General features: G+C 49.4%; 1 protein-coding gene across 7 annotated transcripts in view; it reads left to right on the forward strand.

Annotated features, from left to right (window-relative positions):
• AGAP1 (ArfGAP with GTPase domain, ankyrin repeat and PH domain 1) overlaps positions 1-25478 on the forward strand; it is a 636823-nt gene that overhangs the window by 316104 nt on the left and 295241 nt on the right. For all 7 annotated transcript variants that reach the window (XM_077155532.1, XM_077155533.1, XM_077155527.1 and 4 more), the window contains exons 7-9: positions 4715-4842; positions 5899-6054; positions 12913-13005. In XM_077155532.1, the coding sequence (XP_077011647.1) occupies positions 4715-4842; positions 5899-6054; positions 12913-13005 (377 nt within the window). The remainder of the gene's footprint in view (positions 1-4714; positions 4843-5898; positions 6055-12912; positions 13006-25478) is intronic.

A 25478-nucleotide genomic window follows, 5' to 3' on the forward strand; every position in this document is an offset into this window, starting at 1 on the left:
AGGGGTAGGAAGGGGCCGGGATGGGGCCTCTGGGAGCCCGTCTGTGTGGAAGGGGTGCCGGCACCCGCCTCGCTTTGCTTAGCAGTCTCGGCTCTGCTCTGGAAGGGGGTATGTGTGGTTTGCCTTTAGAAGGACCGCTTGGCAATGTGTCCAGGCTTGATGTGGCTGTCTCGAGGACCAGCTTGAAAGCTGTTTCAGTAGCCAGCCAGGGGAGGACAAGCACGTGGTTGGGAGGAGTGGCCGTGAAGATGGGTTTGATGGATTTAAGAGAAATTCTCAGAGGTAGAACTGCTGATTTATGTCTGGGGAATGGGGTGGGGGTTGTGCCGTGGCCCCATTAGGAAGTATAGGAGAAGCAGGTCTGGAGGGAGGTGCAGGGAGGTCGGGCTGGGTGGTGTGGACCTTGAGGCCCCCCCGTACGTTGAGGGGGACGGCAGTTGATAATTGGGTGAGTGGTAGAAGAACGCAGGAAGGCTGGGGCAGGGCTGTGGTTTATGAGGATTTGGCGCCACTGGCATTGCGTGTTTCAGCCGCTCTCCCCGAAACATTCCCATGGGGGAGCCTGCGCAGGACCCCAGGAGGATCTCAGAGGGAAGCCCGGGACATGCCTCCGTGGGAGGAGCTGGGCAAGGAAAGCGGCCAAGAGAAGTTCGAGCCGCAGGGGGGAAACCTGGAAAGCAGGGTGTCACAGGAGCTCAGGAAGGAAATGCTTCTGGGAAGGAGGGAATTGATCGGCAGGGTCACATGCTGCTCAGAGGTCAGGTCATTTGCATCCTGACCTCGGCGTGGTTACTGATGACTTTGGCCGTGGCTGGTTCAGCTGCCGGGCCAGGTCAGAAGCCAGGTTACCACGGAGAAATCAGGGCCAGTGCACACGCTTTCAGGAGGCCAACTGTGGACTCAGAGTTTGGTGAGCAGCTTGGCTGACCCCACAGTGACTGAGCATCTCTGGGGATGACAGGGGTCAGTGCAGAAAAGCCCATGGCACTGTCCTGCAAAAAGGATCTTCCGGGGGGTGGGGGGGTGCTGGCAGGGACATGCATGTCCACAGGGCACAACGGCCCAGCACCACAGCCTCGCAGCTCGTCCACTGCGTTCGAATCCCCTCCTGCCTCTGGACCCCGCTGTGCCTCGTTTTCCCCATCCGTAAAATGGAAGAACTGAGACCTGCCCAAGTTATAGATGGGTGCGCAGGACAGGACCTGTTCCCGGTTCAGATGTGGGCAGAGGATGCTGCTCCTCTCATTCCACCTAGAACAAGAGAGAAGTGGACGTTGGGCAGTCAGCCAGAATTTTAGGAATTCTTAAAGTTTCTGAGAGTCTAAAACTTATCACTGATTAAAGAGTGGCCTTTACCTTCTATCCAGTAGAAAATTCGGAATCTGTGGAGAAAGTAGATGTACAATTCACTTTTTTCTGCTAAGTTCTTAAAATAAATTTCTTTCAGTTGAAGAATGCAAAAACATACACAAGCATGCCCATAAGTGCCCAGCTTAGAAAAAATCATCACGAGTCCTTACGCCAGCCCAAGAAGGGGCTCCAGTCGGCCTCCCAAAAGCGCTTCCCATCCTCTCCCGGCCCTGCTCCCCACCCCCCCCACCCCCACAGACGGGCTCCATCTCACTGCTGACACCCCCAGCTGGTCAACTTGTTCTTAACCTTATACAACAGGATGTTTGTAAGGGCTAATTAAGGAATATCTCGTATCATTTATCCAAATAAAATTTTTAAATTGAGTAGATTTGTCCCGGTCCTTGTACTGCCCCCCCCCCAAAAAAAAAACAAGGAGGAAATGACTTTTAAAACAAGCCTTCCTGTTGGAATATGAGGAGGTTAATAAAATCAGTGAGCGTCCCTATGAGAGAGAACGTTCTCCCTGCGTCCTGATTTGGGCATACCGAGGTCACAGGGCAGAGAGTAGAGGGCGTCACTGGCCTACCGGACTTGAGGGGACATCACATCTCAGCCATCCATGATTCCAGACCCTTGTGAGTAAGCTCGGGTCGTTGTGTTCCTGTTTTCAAAACATTATATGTCTGTTTATATAAAATACCTAAGACATTCATCTCCAAAAACTTAGGCAGCGCAGTGTGGGGTGATATTCATGTTTTGAGCCTGTTAACATGAGTAATTATGACTGTGAAATTATGAAAGAGCAGCACCCCCACAGCCACTGACACCCCCTTTCTCGAGCTGCTTTGGGGGGAGGGTTCCTGCACGCACACCCCAGGGCAGCTCTGCTCTCCCAGGCTCCTGGGAATTTGCGTGCTTTTGCAGGGTGGTGTGGTCGGTCACCTTTGCTTTTGCACGCCTGGACCCTTCGTTTAGGGAGGTCTCCAGTGAGACACATGGAGACCCTCACCCCCCCCCTCCCAGGACAGCAGAAATGTCAGTGAAACATTTGTGACCATCGGGGAGCCCTGGACCCCAGCTAATGGCCAGCTCACAAGGGAACAGAGGCCGCCAGACCTGATGCCCTGGCCGCTGCCCCCGCCCCTCCTCCTCCTCAAGGCCGATGACTGTGTCGTCCTTCTTTGAGGAAACTTGATCCTGTTTTTATGGGTTATCTTACAGGCCTAGGCAGACTGTGTGTTTTAGAAGGAAATGTTTATAAATTGTATCGTTTCCTTCATTCGTGTATGGGAATATGAGGGACATAAAAATGATGGGTAGATGGGGATATAGGACAAATGCCTAAAAGTTCTAGTAAAGTAAAAAAAAAAAAATGGATATTACCAGTTATTAGGTATTGTGACTTCATTTGTTGTAATTAGTGTGGTAGAACAATCATTAAATGGACAACGAATTTAACCTGTGCACTGACCGTGCAGCACGTACTCTGTGCCGTCCTGCTCCGTCGTTGGGAGAGAGACTTTATTGTCAAAATGTCCTCCTCGCTTGTGAACTCGCTCTTTGTAGCGTCCAGGTAGGAAGGATGGGATGCTGATTTGCATTTGGAATTTCACAAAATGGGCATTTTATTAACATATTTGATTTGTCTCAGAGCATTTCTCAAATCTTTCCTTACCTTAGAAAGCAGATTTAGATAAAATATCTATAAAACTCTCAGAGCTTGCTCATCCCGTTTTCTCCTGGCATTTGTTCATTTCCCATGCGTTTAGAGATTAAAGCCCGTGTGTTCGTCCAGCTGAATCACAACTCTGAGGCTGGGAATGAAATAAAAATGCAGTATAGTTGATAATAAAAAACTCGCTGCTATTTTTCAAAAAAAGAGAAGTAAATTGGCAATCCCCTAAGCAATCATGATTTTAAGTTTCCATTTTGGTCTTTGGGGTTTCAGTACACCTAGAGGACAAATGTTTTTGCAACTGTTAGAATCTCCATCTTAGATTTTATTTTTGAATTCACTTAATGAGTTTTAAAATATTCTAATGTATGTCTTCAGAGACCCCCAGATCAATACGCCAATGGTTTTGAAATGACAGAGTGCTGCGATATTCCTCTGTAATTTAAACCTGATTAGCTGATGAAGGTTATGATCAATACACTACGGGAAGATAAATTAATTGATATCATCCTTTCAGGATGATAAGAGGCCTATCGGAGGTGGGATGTAACTAATGAAGCTGCGTCTTCATGTCTGAGAACCATTTTTTATATATCGCATTTTCACTTAATCATATTTATGCTGCCATTCATTTACATGCAAACCGTAAGCTATGGACAAACCATTTCCTTATTAAAATTGTATTCATTTGGAAAAGAAATGATCTTCAAACACGACATGCTATCCTTCCACATTGCAACCTCCTAACGGGGAGAGATGATGTGTCCACTTGTGTGAGCTTCTTTAAAAAACAGCAACTATCAGAACCAAGACAAGGATGGAATATTATTGAACTTAATTACAGCAGTCCCCAAAGACACACATCTATTCAAATAAAAACTGTAGTTATTCTCCTGTAGTGACACCTATTGGTGTAGGAAGAGTTTTCTCATCGTTGACTTCCTTTCCAATTAAATTCAGTATGCTTTATCAGTGAGCCTATTTGTCAAGAGAAGTTATGGCTGGTTGAATTTAGATTCGTATTGATTAAGATAAACTTCCAATGTGTGTAGTAATATATTTAAATAAAATAAGGTCTTTGATATAATTACATGTCCTTGAATATAATTCTGTGCAATAGCTTGCGAAGTTTAGAGTTATTATTTAGGCAATACAAAAGGAAGGATTTTTGACTTTCAAAGGATTGGCTAAATTACTCTTTATTGTTTGGGATTATTTTTGCTGCAAGTAGCTAGACAAAATTGTTTTGTTAGAACGGCTTAAACAAGACGGATGAGCATCTCTGATTCACATTCAGTGTTCCAGGGTGCTCCATGCAGGGTTGTGCATCCTTCTGTGGAGTCAGGGGGCCAGCTCCTTCCGTCTCATCATCCACCAGGTGTGGCTTCCATTGCCAAGGTCACCTTGATGGTCAGTGGGGTTGCAGGTGCTGTCTGTGCCTTTCAGGGAGCAAAGAGGAAGAGGTCATAAAGAAGAAAGGGCACAAAGGGCAGGTCTCCTGGGTAGAGTCCTGGGGGCCTGGGAAATGTAGTATTTGTTCTTGTAGTCATGTGCACAACTAAGAAAGGAGAACTCTGCTACTGGAAGCAGGGACTAGCAGACGGGAGGGCCAGCCACTGGTGTGCCCCGTTCCCTGTGTCTGGAGACCAGCCTCTCACCTGTTTCTCTCATCTTCATGTCTCCCAGTTGCCCAGAAGATTGTCGCCACCAGGAAGAAGCAGCAGCTCTCCATCGGGCCGTGCAAGTCCTTGCCCAACTCGCCCAGCCACTCGTCCGTCTGCTCCGCGCAGGTGTCTGCCGTGCACATAAGCCAGGTACGTCGGGCGGTGGAGCGTGGGCAAGGTGCGGCCGCTCAGAACTGCAGAGAGCGTCTTTGTGCACGTTATCTGCAGCCAAGTCTAAGGTTGAGTCTCATTTTTCTTTTCACCTTTATAAATAACAGCATGCTTGTAATTGACTTAACATTTCCTCCAGAAACTGCTGTGGCCAAGTATTTTTTATGGGAAACATTCTTTAATGTTTTCTTCCTTCACGCTGCTTATGCTTTGTGTCCTGCTGGTTCGAGGGAGTTCTGTTGTGCATGGAAGGTGTGTGTCGCTGTCTCTGTAGTTGATTTAAATCGCCTTACTTAGGGCCTGGTCTGCTCTGCTTATAAGTTAAACAGCTCTGGGTAAAATCTCCGGGCTCATCCCATTTTATGCTTAAATTTTAGAAACATTCAATTATAATTGCCATCTCCCTTAGGCCCCATGGAAACTAGCTTTCCATAACAACATTTTGCTAAATTATTTACTTGGAAGCAAATGAAATCATTGTCACTTTGAAGAAACCAACCAGAAGCCTATTAAAGAAACCATTGCCTTTGTTTTGCCTGCACACTTGTGTTTTGATTAACATTCCTTGGCCAGGTTTTATGCTGGCACAGTTTTTTTTAAAGAAGGTTTAAAAGTGTGCTCTGAGTTTCCCTGGGAAAGTCCATCAGCTCCCACATTTACAGACGGAACTATAAAGCAGTGGCCAAGGACGCCCATGTCTTCACCCTGTACCTTTAGCACCCCGCGAATCCTGAATTAATTCCCAGCAGTTCTCACATAGTCAGGATGTCATTTTCCAGGGGCCTGGAGCTCTGCCTGCATCTGACCTAGAGGAGGGAAGGGACCATGGAACCCATGCAGTTGAAGCCAACAGGAAAGAGGAAATAATTGCATTTAGCTCTCAAATGTTTTAGATGAACTGGTAGAGACTTCTCAGAGGAGACAGCCCGGGGATGAGATCGGGCGTGCGTGCTGCCACTGCGACGCGGTGCGGCGGGCAGCAGCGCCCAGCCCTGGGAGCGCCCCCCTGAGCAGCACGGCTTTTCCCCACCACAGACGAGCAACGGAGGCGGGAGCTTGAGTGACTACTCGTCCTCTGTGCCCTCGACGCCCAGCACCAGCCAGAAGGAGCTGCGCATCGACGTCCCACCCACGGCCAGCACGCCCACGCCCGTCCGTAAGCAGTCCAAGCGCCGGTCCAACCTCTTCACCGTGAGTGCCACCCCGGGAAGCCACTGCTGGGGATAGCGGCGAGTCCGGGCTAGTCAGTCTGGGTGCCCGGTGGTGCCAGGGTATCTGTGCAGTCCCCGTGAACTCAGTGGGGTGCTGATTTCTGCAGCACCCGTAAGGGAAGTTGATAAACTGGGAGTTTCTCAGCATGGGGGAAACCCTGAGACATGAACCCGAATCGAAGGGCAAGGGACTCTTAGAAAGATGGGCTTTACCTTGTGACCTTCATCATCTCCAGCTAAAGGCTTGTCATGGGGAACAAGAACCAGAATCCATGGTGATGACGCAGGTGTCAGAGTTCCCCAGCGTGTGTGTCTAGCTACGGGGGAGGTAGAGAAGGCATTGCGTCTGCAGGACGTCATCTGCACGGCGAGGGCCTGAGCACTGGCCTACTGCAGCGCAGAGGTCAGGGAAGGGACGGAGTCCGGTGAACGAACGTCCGGTGTTTCAGCACCAAAAGGCTGAAGTGTCTCACAGAGGCGCTTTGACACAGTGCTCCTCACGTGAGGTTTCCACAGGATCACCTGGGAAGCATTTCAGAGCTGTAGATCAGACCTCGAGGCCCAGAAACTGTAGTTTAAACCGCTCCCTGGGTGATTGGGGCACAGAGACACCCTGAACCTGGAGGTCCAGAGGTGCTGCTGCCCTACCCTGCCCTCCGTGCCCCGGGAGCTGTGTGCGGGACCCGCTCAGCCCCTGCTGTGTGGCTGCAGCCCCCCCAGCTGGAAAGGGAGGCCCCTGCCCCTGTGTTTCTGTTCTCTCTGCTCAGGGCCTCCTAAGCCACACTGGTGCCTCTGCTTTTAAGCCTGCAGTTCTCGACTGGGTGCGATTCTGTGCCCAGGGACTTTGGGAATTTCTATAGGAGTTTGTGGTCGTCACATCCTGGGATGGGGGCACCACTGCATCCGGTGGGGGGGACCAGGATGCCACTTGGAGGCGTCCGTGGTCAGGACCACCAGCCCCAACAAAGGAATACCTGGCCCCGAGATCAGCAGTGTCCTCTTCCAACCGCTTGACTTCTGTGGTCAGTTCTTGCTGACGTAGACACAAAGAATTTTAATATTTGCTATTTTGAACTGGGAGACTAAGCAGGGAGGCTGGGGTTGTCCTGGTTGAGGTGGTGCTTGGCCGCAGGGGCCGGCTGCCCGGGCCCATCAGGTCGGTCCCCCAAGAGCACCCCATACCCCACCCCACCCTGCCCCCACCCTGCACAGCCCTCCCTGAAGGCAGGGAGGACTTGAACTTCTCTCACTGCTATTCATGTGTTGTGAGAGCGATTCTAGCTGTGTTACGCAGGAGTCGTTGTCAGGCCATTTGACAGCTCAGGAGGTAGGTTTTCAGGTTTCTGTAGAACGCAGATGGACATCTGATGTGGTTAATTTGTACATGCATAAAACATTTTGTTGTGAGACGTCTTCAGACCTACAGAGACTAACAGCAGTCATTTAAACTGCCACCTCCTGGCTCTGTCAGCTACCCGTGGTCCCTTATCCCCCTAGGGTGGGGAGGGGTCTTTTGGTTGGAAGCTTTTTGCCTCACAGGACAGGCTGTGTACTGACTGGTAGCCCAGTGGACTTTAGACACCAATTCCCAGGACCCGACTGGGGCCAGAGAGGGGCGTGAGCAGGACAGAGCTCAGCAGCCAGGGCTGGGTCATCAGTGCAGACACGGTCTCTTCTTGGGGAGAGGTGAGAACACACCCCATCTCAGGACACCTTTGAAGACTCATTTCTTTACTAAGGAAAGCGGTGAAAAGCCAGGCAGGATCTGTAAAAATGGGGCTGCCCCTAAGGAGAGCTCTGGCTTGTCCCTGCCCCCACTTCCTTCCATCCACAAGGGCAGCTCTTCAGCTGGAATTGCCTGAAAGCAGTGCCCTGGGCCCTGCCCAGTGGGTAATTCTGATGATCTGGGTGGCTTACCCAGGAGAACACTCTGAGGTCAGAAGAACCCACGTCATCAGGGTTGAATTAATGACTGTTTACTTAGCATCTGCCATCTGCAGAGCCCTGGGTTAGCTCTGGTCTGCCAGGAAGATTTGTCGCCAGGGTAGACCCACATGTGAGAGTAATTTCAAGTGAAGAGAGAAGAGAAGGACAGCCTTTCCCTTCGTGCCCCCTGCCCATGCCCTCACACAGGCACGCACACATGTGCAGGCATCTGTGATGAGGCCAGGGCAGGGAGGGCACATGACAGGAACCAGTAAAAACTCATTGCTGTGGCGACTGGAAATACTACGATGTTTTATGTCATTAGTTAATGTCTCTAATAATATAGTGTATGAATCTACACAGTATCTACATTTATTCCCGTTCTGTTTAAATGTTGGAAGCAGTTTGAGAGCACGTCCTTTTAGAAATTTAATCCTTTAAGAACTGTGGAATTACGAAAGCAGCGGACACTGTCAGGCTGCTTCGTGTGCTTGAGGAAAAGGCAGCTGAACCCGAGTGCAGGGCTGGGATGTGGGCGTTGCGGGGTCTGATGTTGAGCCAGGTGGTGCCGATGATGATAATTGGATATTTTTAAGTTACCAGTCTTGGAAAGATTAACTCCACTAGATGTCAGTGTCATCCAAGGAATGAAAATAAGGCAATTTAATTTTGAGATTATAGCAATTAAGATACTAAGTTCTTACTGTTACCAGTTCACTCCATTCTTAAATATGTAGAATGTCACAGACTCATCATCCCTGGCAATTGTTGGTAATTATTGACTTAAATTAGCAGAAAGTGACCTTACTTAGAAGGACCTCGTGGCAGGATAGATGGCTAAATACCGAACAGTCTTAGTAAAGAAAAATCCCCGCAGGTTGGGCTTGCGATACCCAAATGAAGAGGCACGATCCACCTTATTTATTAGCAGCTGCAAAGAGGCCATAAATAATTAAGTAATGCACACATAGTATTTCAGTTCCATAGAGTGTACCTTTAACACACCACCTAAGGGTGAACGCTCTATATTCCCCAGTATTTGTGTTTGTATACAAACACATCTTTAAACAAAAATACATCTCATACCCTTTGTGCAAAATGGAACAAACCTCACATCTCTCTAATGGTAGAAAATTATGCATTGTGTTTGCAGGAGGAATTATACTTTCCTGGTCTAAAGCAAAATTATATGTGATGGCCTTGTAGTTCTCTGAAAACACGTTGTTTTCTAGTAAACAAACATTTAAACGGTTACATCATCATCTAATTCTGGGTTTTGTGGAATGACTCCTCCAAGCAAATGACTTAGTCTCATCGCCTAGTTTACGCGCAGTTAAAATGTTTCATGGACAATACTTTGTAAAATACTGGACTAGCCAGCACATGCATAACCACCACCCAGCCTGTCGGCACATGCCTTACTCCTGCCCGCAGCTGGTGCTGTGGCTGCAGTTGCCGCTTTATTTTTTTATGAAATAAAAAAGTCATTGTTAGCAGTTGGCACCTCCACCTTTCCCTCTTGCACACTGTGCGGTTAACAGTTGGCACCTCCACCTCTGCCTCTTGCACACTGTCCCCGGTTAGCAGTTGGTGTCTCCACCTCTGCCTCTTGCACACTCTTTGGTTAACAGTTGGCACCTCCACCTTTCCCTCTTGCACACTGTCTGGTTAACACTTGGCGCCTTCACCTCTGCCTCTTGCACACTGTCCAGTTAACAGTTGGCACCTCCACCTTTCCCTCTTGCACACTGTCCCTGGTTAACAGTTGGTGCCTCCACCTCTGCCTCTTGCGCACTGTCTGGTTAACAGTTGGCACCTCCACCTTTCCCTCTTGCACACTCTCTGGTTAATAATTGGCGCCTCCACCTCTGCCTCTTGCACACTGTGTGGTTAACACTTGGTGCCTCCACCTCTTCCTCTTGCACACTGGTTAACAGTTGGCACCTCCACCTTTCCCTCTTGCACACTGTCCAGTTAACATTTGGCGCCTCCACCTCTGTCTCTTGCATACAGCCTCCAGTTTTGATGGGCATTAACATAAATTTGATGTTTTATTCTCCACCTGTGTTTAAAACTCTTACTGTAGTGTATATCCTGTTGTATATTGCATTGTTTTGCCTGTTTTCTTTTTCTGCAAGGGTCACTTACAGGACATTTTTTCAAAGCTTCCCAGATAAGGCTAATACCATTACGCAGAGCCACGCAGGCCCTATAACCAAAGACTGTTAAGAACTCATCAAAATAAGGCAGCAGAACACATAGTGTGAATAGGGTTGTTAGTGAGGTTTCCTCTAGAGGAGGACTTGTGTGCCCAGGACAGCGTGTTCCCTCTGCCTTTGGCTCTTCCATGGATAAGGAGGGAAAGCAGCTTCCTGCAGGAAGGCACAGGCCTGAACAGCCATGTGCCCTGCCCCTGTTGGCTGGCAGAGTTGGGGCGACCCTTGGGAGCCTTGAGTTACGCAGAGGAATGGTAAATGTTTTTATAAAGAGGCAGGTGGCACCCTCGCCCTCCTTCCTCTGTGCCATAGCTGGGGACTGAGCACTCCCGGGTCTGCCTGCTGGGTGTTGGTTTCATCCCTGCTTTCCACAGTGGGTGGGAGACAGGCTGCAGCCACTGGGCACAGCAGAGGCCCCCAAAGGCGGGATCCAGCGACCCATGGAGCCCCTCGGCGCACCTGCAGTCTGGGCTCTCCTCCTGGGAATTCACCTGCATGTAGCATTTCATGTTCAGTGGTCCTCTTTTACCTTAGTTGTTGGGTTTCTGTCTTATCGAATCCTGACAGAGCCAGTGATAGAAAAAAGTCATTGTCGAGCTGGGCTGGGCAGCATACCCTGTTTTCTCACCCTTTCCCTGTCAGCTGCTGCCACTTGAGTTGCATGACTCCACCAGAGTGTGGCGGTTGTCAGGACATTTTTGTTTTATTTCTACAATGAAATCTGATCTCTGTTCCAGTCTGGTGTGATGCAGTCTCGTGTGTGTTCAGATATTGAGCATAGTTCTTCATAGTTCATAGTCCCGGGAATTTACAGACAACTGGCCCTTTCTTCCTGCTTTCCCTGGAATCTAGAAATTCCCGTTCAGAGAACAGAGTAACTGTGGGACAGATGTGCTGCCTTGAGGAAGATGTTAATTTTTTTTAAATGTTTGTTTTGTTAATTATTCTGGTTAATAGAGAATAATGAATATGAATCTCCAAATATAGAACTTACGAATTCATAAAATTCCAAAAGTACTGTTGATAGTCTGTTGATTTTAAGTAAATAAGAGTATCACTGTTACTTTGAATTTTATTTTGCATGTGGAAACTTCCAATGCCTGGTTTCCCATGAATTGAGATGTGAGGAAAAGAGATTTTAAACTACTCTTAACTACTCTTACTAATTCTCAAGAAAGCAGTGCCCCAAACTATAGCTAAAATTCATGGCAAGGGATTTTCACCATCTCTCTTCTAGCCCTAAGGGAAACTATTATGTTCTGCAACTTTCTATTAGTTGCTCATTCTACTTTTTGCCATTTCACTTTCTGACTAGTACCCACTCAAAGGGAAAAGTACATATAGTAAGTGATCAATAAATGTCAGGTCTCAGAATCACCTCAGAAGCACGTTTTTTAATGAGCAGAGGAATTCAGGAGGATACTGCCCTTTGAGGAACAAGGTCTGCATTTATGTCCCAGGAACTTTTGTCCTTGCCCTCCTTCCTAGTTTTGATGGTGACCTTTCCTGGAATTCTGAACCCCATCCCATCAGCCCTTGTTGGTTTTGTTCGTGTGTTTTTTTGTCCCAAGAAATTGCCCCATTGCATATTTTAAAACATAATAAAATTGGCCTCTCCGTCTCGCATCACTTTGAAACTGGGTTTCTTTAGCTCACTGTTGCAGTACCGGACACCACCAAGTCTGTTCATTTCATATATCATCTCAGATTTGAAAAGCACATGAAAATGTTTCTCCATTTTCAATATTGCGTGAGTAATGTTCCCACTGAAAAGTAATGGAGTGAAGTTGTCACTTGTCAGTGCAGTTATTAAGGAGGACGAGTCTCAGATCTTTCTCTCATAATAAAATAAATCTGTCAGAAAACCATTGTGCTCACACTTTCTCACGCCATCAGCAGTAGAGGCTTAGGCTGGGGAGCTCCTCCAGCTCTCCTTCAGCCAAGGTGTTCCCCGGGGGGTAGCCCCCCACATTAAAAACCACCTCCTCCGGCTCGATGGCCAGCTGCAGGTCATGTCACGTAAGGTGGGCAGTGCGTCCTGTAGAATCATATAAGTTACTTGGCCAACAAAGCTGCTCCTTTGTCCCAAGTGCTGACATTTTGTCAAAAGGTTGTTTTGAACTTTTCTTCTTCCTTTATTATTTTGCGGCATTGTACACCAGTTTGACTTTGAATTTGCTATTCTCTCACCATCCAGAAGTAATAAAAGGAAACATTAACTGCACCTTCCTACTAATCAAGGGTGCACCGTTCAGTTGCACAGCTGAGTAGTTAATAGACTTTTTGAAATCATTCAGACTTTAATTAAATATATACATTTATGTTGTAGGTTTTCCACCCAAGCCACGAGAACCTCTCTTCTCTCTGGCTGTATTAACTGCAGCTTTAGAATGTATTTTCCTGTTGGGCGTTACTTTCCTATATGGTCCACTAGTTTCTAGTAATTGAATTTTGAACTCTTTAAAAAGGAATTGAAAGATAACTTCGCAAAGAAATAGTAGGAGGAAAAGTTTAGAAAATCCTCTCTAACACAAATCAGTGATGATCACTCCCCCGACACACGTGTGTACATGCGTGCACATGCATAGGTGTGTGGTTTCTAAATAAGTGTTTGCAGAAACTGCAGATAAGGGCAGAGAGCCCCACCTGCGAACCACAGCCCTCCACTGAATGCCCCCTTTCCTTCTGCTCTGCAGTCTCGGAAAGGGAGCGATCCGGAGAAAGAGAAGAAGGGCCTGGAGGGCCGAGCGGACAGCATCGGGAGCGGCCGTGCCATCCCAATTAAGCAGGTAGGCACCCCGCACCCCACCCCTGCCTGAGTGTGGTGGCACACCTCGGCTCCCCCAAGCCCCCGGCTCAGAGGCCGGCTCGCGCGCCACGGTGTGTGTGATGTGCTCTGGTGATGAATGCGGAAGTCGTTCACTTGACATCAATTAGGAGAGGTTCCTGTGTGTATGAAAATAGGATCATTAGAATAAGAAGAGGGAAAATGTGACAACAGGCCTAATGAAGTGCCGTCTGCCCGCCTGCGCATGGAGCGTGCTCAGGCTGCGCCGGCTTCAAAGGCCACCTTTGTCGCGCCGCCTCGCGGGGACCGCCAGCCACCAGGGCCAGGGGCACGCCACTCGCTGCTCGCGAGCCCCGTGTGATCACAGGAGTGGCCCAATGGGGTCCTAATTTGCTCTCGCAGGTGGACCTCTGAACACTGTTTCAGGCCGGTTTGTAACACGAGGCAATTAGTTGTGATAATCATGGGTGGTGTGTCAGCTGTGCGCTCTTGTTTGTAATTTGCTAATGAAGGAATTGTAACTTTGATTAGGTTCAGTTTCATTTAGGCCTTATTATATAAAAGAACATTTACAGCTGTAATGCGGGGCCTTAATTAAACTTCCTCATTACACAAGGGGACTTGAATTCAAGGACTTGTTTTGGCCTCTGTGGCTGAGCCTAAAATAGGTTTTTATTAGCCCTGAAACTTGGGGTAAGGGACTTTATGTCTCTAGTAAAATTTACAGTTCACGTGACAAATTTTGCTGCTGTCCAAGAAAAAGAGAAGCATTCAGCACAGTGGCTTCCGGAAATGTCACCTTTTAGATCGTAGAAGATGGCCAGTTAATTTAGAGGGCTTCTGCTTGGGGGGCAGGGTGGGGGGAAACCTGGAGCAAGAGTCTAGCTCCGCCTCTCGGGCACGTGTCTGTGACCCTCCGTGACCCCCCGTGCCGGCTTGAGCCCTTGTATCTGCTCTGCTGTCCTGGGAGCCCCTGCGTGGGACAGTGACGCCTTCAGGAACTGCCACAGGCACTGGCTGCCCTTAAACGGGCCGAGTCTTAGAAACAGTAGGACGTTTTCACCACGCACATTTCACCAATTTGAAATGAAAAGGAACTCAGCTGAAGCTAGGGGCTGGAGATGTGGAGGAGACTGGGCTATAGCGGGGGCACGGGAATGCGGGGAGGGCCACAAGGTTTCCTGGGAAGCCCGAAACTGCCCCCATGATATGAGAAGGTAATAACCGAGGCACCTGCGCCCTTGTGCAGAACACGCTCAGGGACTGGGCAGCCAGCATGGGCGATTGTGGGCACCCAGGAGATGTTCCCTTCCCTCCAATCCAAACCAACAAACGAAAGCTCCCGTCTGCCTGGCTGTGGGCAGCATATTCACTCTGAAATGCTTTCTTTGCTTCAAAGGCCCCACACACAGATTGCTTATTCATTCTTTGTGCAGTTATTTATAACCTAACTCTGAGAGGTAATAATAATGTATAATTTTTATGCTGTAGATCTGTTTCAACTGGAATTATAAAAATCTTTTTTTTTTCTACATTTTAAAATTAATAATGGGATGCTCTTCACTTGGGGCCTCGTACTGATTTGGGGGTGGAGGCAGGACTCATTCTCACACCAGGGTCCGGCCCCCCAGGAGCCGGGCCCTGCACCCTGAACTCAGCCTGCGCCCTGCTTGTCTGTGGGGGACGCCTACCTTAACTGACTCCATTTCTGGCATATGGAAGGGCTGGGGTGAACCATCCAGTGTGAAATGAGTATTCACCAGTCCCCAGAAGCCTTTTGATCGTGAATGCTGTCAACAATCTTTGTTGAGTCCTCAGTTCCGATCTGATTTCCTGGTGATGCGTGGGCACAGGGCACCCAGGCGGCTCCTCGTCCCTCGTAACTGCCCACAGCACGGAGCCAGGGTCCCACCAGGCCCCGGGAGTCCACACCTGCCCCATTGCAGTCTCACCTGACCGTCCCTTATAGTCCATAGCTTCCCATCTGTAAAGTGGGAGCCCTGCTGGATGATGTCACAGTCCCTGGGAGCACCGAGATGTGCAGACTCTACACGGAGTTCTAAATTCCAGCAAAATGGGATTTTTCAGTGAGAAGTATTCAGGGCACCTCTGAATCAGCCAGCCTGGCGTGGCTTCACCGTGAGTGCCTGCGCTCATACAGGCCCGTGGATCGTGTCACCTGGAGCCCTGGTGCTCCTGGGGTGACAGCCTCAGCATGGAACCCGAGTGAGAGATAGGACTGGCAGAGAAGAGCCTGGCTGGGAAGCCCAGCATTTTCTGACACTCAGCACATTTATTTGTTATATAGATGAACAGTTAAGTGAGCAGCTATTATCTTCTGAATGCTTTTCATAGAGCATCCCATTTAATCCTCAGAATTGCCATCTTTGAGGTGGTTTTATCATCCTTATTTTTCAGAGGAACCCCACGAAGCAGGGGGTGTTTGAGAGCACCCAGTGGGGACTGGACTGGTGGGGATTTGAATGCGATCTCCACTGCTGTACCCTTTCCACCGCCTGTGTGTTGAAAAGCCTAAACAAAGCTCAGGAAGCAAAGTTTTGTGCTTTAAATGAAATATGTGAACCATGAAAGCCCAAAAGTGTTTTATGCCTGTGTGAAGAATATTCTGAGACCAAGCGCCATGTCTTGGCGGAAACCGCCCCATGACCATGTGATGCCACTCGTGCGTTCTTGAAGGGAGGAGGCAGCTGACCCCGTCCCTTAAAGATCTCATGTTTCCGGCCCACACAGCCTGCCCTTCTCACTGGCCACAGGGAACTTGGCGCTGGGATGCCGCGTTGGAGCCGGGACGGTGGCAGGTCCTGGGCTGGCCTCTCTCTTGTTCACTGCACTCCTCTCTTCCCATGCAGGAACCTTGTTCTTGCTTTAGAACACAGGCGAGGCAGTTTAGAAGGCAGGCGAGGCAGTCTTTAACCCTTTGGCTCCCTGACTCACATTTTCATGGATTGTACGTGGACCCAGGAAGCATTTTATTCATGTTTCGCTCACATTTTATAGCTCATTCATTTTGGAGAAGCAGAGCTTGGGCCTGCTGTGTGGAAGCTCATCGAACTATCATAGACTGTGATTTCATCCTTTTCTTTCTCATCAAGAATGACTTATTTTTTAGAATATGACTTCATTTTTTGCAAGTCTGAGCTCACCTTGTCTTTTTTTCTTTGTTCTTCTTGGGATTTTGGATGAGGTTATTTCAGAGAGTCCTATTTCCTTATTACCAATAAGATAAGGTCCATTGGAATGAAAATTAAAAAGCCGAGCAAGAAAAATAAAAGCCAGTGCCCGGGCTGGGTGGCCAGTGGGCCCGGCCCGTATTAATTTTTCATTGCTGTGGAGAGTTGTACATACATAATCACTTGATTGCGGTGGGAGTTAGGGAGCTCCTATGGTGTCATTTGCATAAATCTTGTTAAGTCAATGGCAGTTAATGAAGTACAAATGAGCCTGGAGAAGGTGACATGCAAATCACGGGTGGCAGATGGGAGGTCTGTTTGGGGGACAGCAGCTGTGTGCTCTCCTTCCTTTCTTTCTCTTTCACGTTCTTTAATCTCTGAAGCTGCGTGCGGCCCCGCAGCCCCGGCCCTTTCCCCACGCTCCACGGCCCCCTGACCCCGGCTGGGCCACCGTCGCCCTGCCCCGCTGCAGGGAATGGCAGCCTCTCCCGGCTCTCGGCGGCCTGGAAAAGATGTGAAGTTTTAGAGTCTGCATCCATTTATTTTGCAAAGCTTACAAAATGATTTTTTTTTAAATGTATGTTTTGTTATGGAGAGAGAAAACAAGCGAAAAGAAAACTCCTCACTCAGTCCTCCCAAGTAGCCTGCGATGTCGCCGCGTGTGCGGTTTCAGAGAGTAAAAGGCGTGAGGCCATCTCAGGGCCTCCGCGCGCCCCCACCCCAGCAGGTGAAGGCCCGGCCATGACGCCGCGTGTCAGGGAGGAAGGGAGGGTTGGCGCACACTCCCGGGGTGTCTTAGGGGGTTGCCGAGTAACCAGCCTCCTGTGAAGACCCCCGACGCCACCCCCACCGTAGTTCTGTCTTCTAAGAATTTGCACATGGCAGGACGTGCCCGAGCCCGTGGACGTTCGTGGGCAGATGCTGCCTTGCCGCCTTCTGGAAGCGGTTTGTTTGTGGTTGACCAGCTGGCTGGTGTTTGGAGAGCCCAGTCTCTGTCGGCATCGGGGAGGCAGAGGGCCGGGCCGCTGCCTGAGTGGCGCCCGGGGCCTCCCTTTCTCGCGCGGCCGCCCACCCCTGGTCGCTGGCACCCAGAAGAACGAAGAGACCTCGCCAGACTTTCTTCAAGTCCTTGCTTGGCCTCGACCCCAGGCGCTGGGGGCCTCTGCAGAGCAGCGATCCTCAGGGGCCCTCTGAAGCCGCCGCACCCCGCCACCAGGCAGGCTGGCAGCTCTGAAGCGGGGCGAGTTTTTGGCTCTCAGTTGACTGAAAAGAGGCAGCTGTCAGCTAAATGGAAGGAACCATGGGAGTTAATCCCCTCGCGGCGAGTGCCTGGGGTCCTCACCAGGGGGTGTGGTTCTGTGGTGTCCACTGAATAAAGGCCACCTAGGGACGCCCACCTCAGCAGGCGCTGCTCACAGCTGCCACGGAGGAGACGAGGAGACGGCACTCAGGACCCAGCTACAATGCCCTGGGTGCTTTGAGAGGGGTGGGAGCAGCGGCGCTGGCCCTCTCGGGGCTGGGCCTGGAGTCCAGGCTGCTGCGGGTCGCTGCCCCTGGCGAGGCCGCAGCTGCTCAGCCTGCAGCGGGAAGGCCAGGTGTGCCCAGGTGGGCCCTTGCTCCCAGGACATGCTGCCTGCCCATATGGCAAATAAACCCTGCCTGGGCGCCAGGGGTGCATTTGGTTCCCAGCAGCAGGTGATTTACTGACAGGTACCCTGGTGCCCTGGAAGCTAACTTACCCCACCCTCAGACTGCCGTGTTCGGCTGGCTGGCAACAGACGTGGGCCAATCACTGCTGTTAATTTAGTGGGTCAGGTGAAGGTGTCACGTGCTTTGCGGTGACTCCCAATATCGCGCTGTCATTGTCAGAGCCGTCCAGGGCACCGGTTGCCTCGTCTGGGCGCATAGTCATTTGTCTCGGGGTAAACGGGGCTGACCCTCCCCCTACCTTTGGCAGGGTAGGTAGGTGGCAAGACGGTCTGTACCAAATGCCTAAAGAAGTTACTTTAGCCAAAAATAAGGTCTATCATTTAACTATAAATCCATGCAGCAATTTGAAATAATACTTCCACGGTCATGAGAGTTGTTTGAGGCTGAGACGAGGTAATGTATGCTAAAACGCTTTATCCACTATAAACTGCCATGTAAACATAACGTTGTTTCCAAGAGTGGAAGTTAATTTTAAGACTCAGTGCATCCTCTGTGTATCCCTATTCCAGGAGCGGGTGTAATATCTGATTCAATGGTTTGTTTCAGCAAAATGTTGTTCCTTTTCTTTAAAAGTTCAATAATAGCAGGGAAACCTGCTTCCCTGTAAGCTCAGAATATAAAATCACATACTAATAGAGTCACGTTTCTCAAAACTAATGTTCACTTGTATTGCCAGAATTCATTTCTGTCTTGATGAGCCGATAAAGTATTTATTTTTAAATATTATTTTTTATCAGATTCAGTCAGCTTACAAAACTAGTACATTCATCCTTGGGTGGACCTGGCTGTGTGGGGTGGGTTATCAGGGAGGTGTTAAAGGAGCCCGGGAGCTAAGGGGTGGTTGATTCTACACTGGAAAGCTGAGGCTGTGGCAGGGGCGGGTGGGGGCGTAAGTCAGCCAGAACTTGAGGCCCAGGTCGGCATTGTACTGGCCCGGGGGGGCTCGGGGCGCTCGGCTGGGGAGGCACCATTACAGGGTTGCTCAGGAAGGTGTGAGGGGAGGTGCCAGGAAAGGCAGGTGCATCTGGCTGAGTGCCCAGTCCCCTCCACCCGCTGGGGGAGCCTTGGAGCGTGGGCTAAGCCTTGTGGGTGCAGAGGGCACTGGGGTCTGCAGGCAGCATCTCCAGCTGCCGTTCTCCCTTCTCACGGGTTCCTCACTCTCGTCTCACTTTGTCCACAGTATTTAGGGATGATGAGTAAGAAGAGTCGAGTAGTAGAGACCCCCAGTCTTTACTGCCCACTCACGGAGTGCAGGACACGGAGCCAGAGCTGGCGTTGGCATCTCATGTGACTGAAGTTGTAGGTGTGACGGTCTCCATGTCTCAGCTGCAGAACGTAAGGATTGGGCTGATGGCATGGCCTGGCCTGCCCTGCGCCACGTGGCTGCCGAGTGTGCCCAGGGCCCATCCGCAGCGTCCTCCCTCTGTAACGTCTGCCTCACGTTCTCCCTCACCTCACAGCGCCTGATCCTTCCCAGCCAGTTTCAGGGCCAGAAGGACCTGTGTGGTGAGGCTTTGAGTGCTGGGGAGGGAACCCGTGAGATTTGCAATGTTCTGATTTGCCTGTTTGAATTTAAGCCTCCTCAGTTGTCGTAAACAGGGCTGTTGTTGGAGTGCACAGGTCACTCGCCCTCCATGCCGTGCGTTTAAACGCTGCAGGCCTTGTTGTGTCCGGGAAGGCCTCCTCCTTCCCATGGGTTTTGAAAAGAAAATCAAAGTGATGTCGTTGGCTTCTTTCCTGTGCAGAGCAGCTCCCCACGCCTGTAAGAGGGAAGGCCATCAAGTCCGGTGCAAGTTCTTGTGGTAGTAATCACAGTTTATGTGCTGTCACCGATTTGGCCCAGGTGATGCCTGAAGAGATTCATCTCTGGCTGCCAAAGGAAGGATAAGGCAGCAGCTGAGAGACCCCGTCAGACTCCGGGCGCCTTCTCCCTGAATCGCAGCACATGATGATTAGCTGTAAACACGCCACAGTCTTTTCCTATTTGCAAACACTACATGGAAGCAGGTCCACCAAGGCCCCTGGGAAAACCATGTGAAGTCTCACCTCATTCCGCATTATTATGGACGACTCAGTTTCTCCTGCTGTGGGGACTTAGAATTGAGAATGGGGCTCCCCCCACCCCCCCGCCGGACTTCGGGCTTCCTGCACAGCACATGTGAGAAGGAGACCAACACTCCGGGTCTAGCTACGCAGTCGTGCTGGTTCTCTAAATTTCATGTTTTGTTCAAAAACAGTAGCAATGATAGAGCTTCAACAGTGGTTGGAAAAGCAGCTCCTGGTCTGGATGCTTTCCCCTAAAGGTCATCTCATCTGCTGGAAGCCAGACCCTACACCGTGTTCAGAGCTGCTGCTGCTGCTGCTGCTGCCGGACCTCTGCCGGGCCCTGCCCCCTCCGTGTGCCCCTCTGCTGCCCGCCCAGGCCTTGGGCTGCCCCAGGCCTTCTGCCCGCAGGCTCCGAGGAGGGGCATCTACAAGTCCTCGTGCCGCCTTTTCAGGCTTTCTGCACAGGTCACCAGAGACGTTTTATCAGAGAGTTTTGAGCTGCGGAAGCTCGTTTTCCTTTTTGGCTTCTCACTAAGCAGTTTATTCTTAACTGGATATCCGGGGTCCGGCTGTGAGGCCAGGACATCGTGCTGCCTTGGAAATGGAACAGGCTGCCGGCTGTCACTGAATATGTGGAGATTTGGTGAGATAGTATACAGTTGACGCAGAAGAGGTCAAGAGATAGATTCATAGTTAAACATTTTCTGTAAAGTACCAACTCGTTAGAACCCTCCCAAACCAACTCTTCGCCATTCCAGCCAGTCCTGAACCTGCTGTTCTTATTCCTTAAAGTTTCCCTCTGCTTAAAAATCATCAAACTAATCAGTTCATTACTAGATTTATATAATAACAGTTCTGGTAATTATTTATTGAGTGTTCGTTGTGCATCAGTTATCCTGGTAGAAATTTTGTTCACATGACCTCATTTAATTCTCTGCCAACCTGAGACACACAACTTACTCCCCTTCTGCAGATGGGGAGCCAAGACGTGGGAGGCTCAGTCCCGTGGCTGGTAAATGCTGGAACTGGGGTTTAAATCAGGGAGTTTCTTGAAAAGCCATCCCTGTCACATTTTTCCATGACTTGACCTTACAGTGACCATCTTTCTCTACCAGATAAAGCATCGGAAAAATCGTCTGATCTGCTCATAGTCTAACGGCAGGACGTGGCCCTGGAAAATCTGCGGTCTGGTCCACATGTGACTGTCAGAGTCCCCTGCGTGGCTGGAGTTTGTCTTGGTCGGCCCTGTCTGGGTTACAGAAAGCTGAGTTTTTATATTCCCAGGTGACACAGAGGTTGTGGATGGCCTGTTGTCTTGGTCAGGGTTCTCTCGAGAAGCAGAACCAGCAGGAGAGACCTGTAAATATGAGAGTTACGAAGGTGTCTCACGCAGCCATGGGGATGGAAGAGTCCAGAATCCACAGGGCAGGCTGTGAAGCTGGTGGCTCCGAGGGGGGGATCTGGACGAACTCCACAGGAGAGGCTCACTGGTGAAGAAGCAGTGAAAGAGTCTCTCTTCTCCCTTAAAGCCTCCAACTGATTGGATTATCTCATTGTGAGAGACTCGCCTTAGTTGATTGCAGATGTAAATCAGCCACAGTTGCAATCAACTGACTGATGATTTAATACACCAGCCATGAGATATCCTTGCAGCAGTGGTCAGGCCAGTGGGTACGAATACCTGGCCAAGTGGACACTAGAACCCAACCATCACAGCCATAGTTTGAGAATGCCTCTCCAGGCAAGTGCCGTCACCTGTGGCCCCTGCCCTGCCCTCAAAAGGCTCCTGGCTCTTTCTGTCACTCTTCGTCCCTTTCCCTCTTTATTTCCATCTCAAATACCTTCTGTTCTGGAAGGCTTCTGCCACCCTGAGGAGACACTGCAGCCCCACCACCACCACCACCTGCGCTCACACCTTGGCACCCTTCCCTGCCTGTACCCTTCCCTGCCCGCAGCCTCCCCTGCCTGCAGCTTCCCCTGCCCGCAGCCTCCCCTGCCCACAGCCTCCCCTGCCCGCACCCTCCCCTGCCCGCACCCTTCCCCTGCCCGCACCCTCCCCCTGCCCGCAGCCTCCCCTGCCCACACCCCCCCTGCCCGCGCCCTTCCCCTGCCCGCACCCTTCCCCTGCCCACACCCTCCCCTACCCACACCCTTCCCCTGCCCGCACCCTTCCCCTGCCCACAGCCTTCCCCTGCCCGCACCCTTCCCCTGCCCGCACCCTTCCCCTGCCCGCAGCCTCCCCTGTCTGCAACCTCCCCTGCCCATACCCTTTCCCTGCTCGCACCCTTTCCCTGCCTGCAGCCTTCCCTGCCCTCAGCCTTCCCCTGCCCGCAGCCTTGGGCATCCTTCGTGTGTTGTGCTTCCCAAAGAGGTATGCTTGGGCTTCAGTGCATCTCCCTCCGTCTCTGCAGAGTGGGTATGTGGTCAGTAGTGTAAGATTTCTTTCTTTCCCAAAGTCAAGTTTAATTTTATTTTTTTTAAGAATACCTTAGATTGGAGAAGTTATACTCCACATTGTTATAATTTAAGAAACAGTATAATTTTAAATCCAGTGTTCTCTAAGTTTAACTGTCATGTATGTAGGATGGTGTGTTTAGGTTAAACAAAGGTCATTGCATTTTTTAAATCTTCAAAGAATAAAAGCCTTATCTGTTAATGACCATGATCATTCCAGAAAATTGGTTCCCTCTGAAATTTTTGTACTTTTTAATATTCATAAGAAAGAATTTTCATCTCAGTAAAATTTCATGGACGTAATTTTGCTTTTAAGGATTATTTTTTAATGTTAGCCCACTTTTTATAATGGCCAAATTTGGCCCATAACATTTGATCTGCACCATCACACCCTTTGGGCTAAAGAACATCAGGAAGTTCTTCTGTAGAAAGTGTGTATTATGTTTAGTTTGCATACAAATTAACCTCACACAAATAGGGAAATCTCACCCCAGCTACACAGGGACGCTGGTGGCGATGAGGGTAGCATACAGGGGGCAGTTTTAAAATTAACATCCATGAGAAGCCAGTGAACGAGGCCTGGATGTTTGACCTTTCTTTGTTTGGACCTCAAGTAACAGAAGCTAAAACAGTGGAAATTCATCTTATACTTTATCATCCACAGAGTATGGTAAAGTCCTCTCTTAGCAAGAATTAGGAGGAATGGTTTTCCCCTTGGTTCCTGTGTGGCTGCACACTAGAGCATCTCAGAGGCTAGGCAAGCACTGAATAGTAAAGGGAGCACAACGCTGGATTCTCTTTGTCCCCGTCATCTCTCCCCTAGAAACCTACCAGAAGGGACTATTTCCCTAGGATAAAGGAAGAAAATGAATGTTCTAAGCAGAGTGATTTGTAACGTTCAAGTCTTAGCAACCACAGATGCCCAAGCAAAGGGTTAAATTGGTGATTGTTAACTAAATAGTACTAGCACATATAAATTTGAAGATTCTCTTAGAGCTGTGAAAAATGTTCACAAAATAGTATTAAGTGAAAGCATAAAAAAATAGTATCTTTCTAATAGGTAAGAAAATAGATATATGTTTAACTGAAAGTTGGGTAAGATCACAGTAAGTGAATTGGGATATGATTAAAGGATAATTTAATCTTTTTGTTATTTTTGAAGTAACTTTTAGACCTGGAGAAAAGTTGCAGAAACAGTACAGAGTTTCAATGTACCGTTCACCTGGCTGTTTACATAACCACAGTGCAGTTATGAAAAGGAGGAAATTAGCCTGCTATGGTGCTGTTAATGGGTCATCTGCCAGCTTCGTTAACATCTCCTGATCCCCTCCCTTTCCTGTCTGGATCCTATGCGGGATCCCACGTTGCATGTCGTTGCTCTTTCCGGGTCACTCCCACGCGGGGACACCCAGTCTCTCCTTGTGTTTTGTGACCTTGACACTCTACAGAATGTCTCGATTTGAATTCGCCTATGTCTTGTCGCGACTAGGTTGCCACGATGCATTCTGGCAGGGGTCCCGCCAGGGCCTGTGACCCTCACTGCGTCTCAGCAGGGGCTCCGGGACATCCATGTGTCATTAGCATTGACCTTGAGCATTTGGTCAAGGTGGTGTCTGTGGGTTTCTCAGCTGAACGGTGCTGTTTTCCTTTTTTTAAATTGATACACATCCCTGGGGAGATACTTGGTTAGTCTGCTGGTACTCTGCATAAACCTTTTCTCATGATAAAAATTGTATGCAATAAGTACATTTTTAAAAAATGAAAGCAGTGGCGTCCTGATAAAGAGCCCACTGTGCGTGCTGTTAAACAGACTGTCCTGAGACCCTGGCTGTGTGGCATGGGTAGACTAATGGTGTGTGTGCTGTGTATATGTGTTTGTGTGTTTGTGTGCTGTGCGTGTGTGTGATGGATGGATAGTTCTTGTGCTGTGTGTGTATTGGGGGAGGTTGTTTAAATAGAGCAAAGCTTAGAAGTCTAAATACCATGAAATGCCTGTTCTGGTCAAGGGAATTCCGAGAGTAGTTATTACAGATAAATAGTATTTTAAAATACTTACCAGGAAGTAAGAGCTTTTTAACATAGTAATATGTACAACATCAAAAATATTTCATAGCCTAAAAAAATGACATCTAAGATTGTGCCAGTGTTTTTATTTTTCATTTTCTTTGATCTTCCATTACTTTACCATCAGAGAATAGTCAGTTAAGTGTTTGTTTAACCCTTCCTATGTTAGAGAGAAAGGATAAATGAAAATTTTGAAAATTAAAGATGAGCAGGGACAGCACAAGGGAGAGGAGGAGCTGGGGCAGCCCAGGGGAGAAGAGGAGCTGGAGAAGACCAGGGAGAGGAGGAGCTGGAGCAGCCCAGGGGAGAGGAGGAGCTGGAGAAGACCAGGGAGAGGAGGAGCTGGGGCAGCCCAGGGGAGAGGAGGAGCTGGAGAAGACCAGGGCTAGGAGGAGCTGGGGCAACCCAGGGGAGAAGAGGAGCTGGAGAAGCCCAGGGAGAGGAGGAGCTGGGGAAGATCAGAGGAGAAGAGAAATGAGAGAAGCCCAGAGGTGAGGAGCTAGGGCAGCTCGGGGAGAGGAGGAACTGAGTAGTGTACGGTGAGGAAGGCATGGCAGTTTCAGAACTGCGGGGCGACCAGGGGCTTCAGTGGGTACCTGCAGGTGCTCAGCGCACCCTACGGATAAGGAGCACTGGTCAGCTTCAGACCATTTGAAAACTTGCCAATATGTTTACCCAGTAGCAGACGGCCCCGAGTGCTGTGCGTCACGCATCATGCCACCCACCCAGGGCTCAGCTTTGGGTTTGTTCTCATAAGCCTTGCATAAAAATTTCAGAATTTGTCACTTGGGATTTTACAAGTTTATCTTAAAAAATTTCCCTCAGAGAATAATGACTGCAAATAGATACTAACTCTGTGTTTTAGCCAGAAGGTTCACATTTCCTTGTCACCTTCCCATTTTGGGGGCAGATTACCAAGTGCTCTCCTCTTGTCTCTGCTTGAGGAGACAACACTTTCCCAGCACCGCACGCAAGCTGGTTCTGAAACTGGAAGGGACCGTTACTAAGA

Source organism: Tamandua tetradactyla, chromosome 3 (assembly GCF_023851605.1).
Source record: "Tamandua tetradactyla isolate mTamTet1 chromosome 3, mTamTet1.pri, whole genome shotgun sequence".
Classification (NCBI taxonomy): Eukaryota; Metazoa; Chordata; class Mammalia; order Pilosa; family Myrmecophagidae; genus Tamandua; species Tamandua tetradactyla.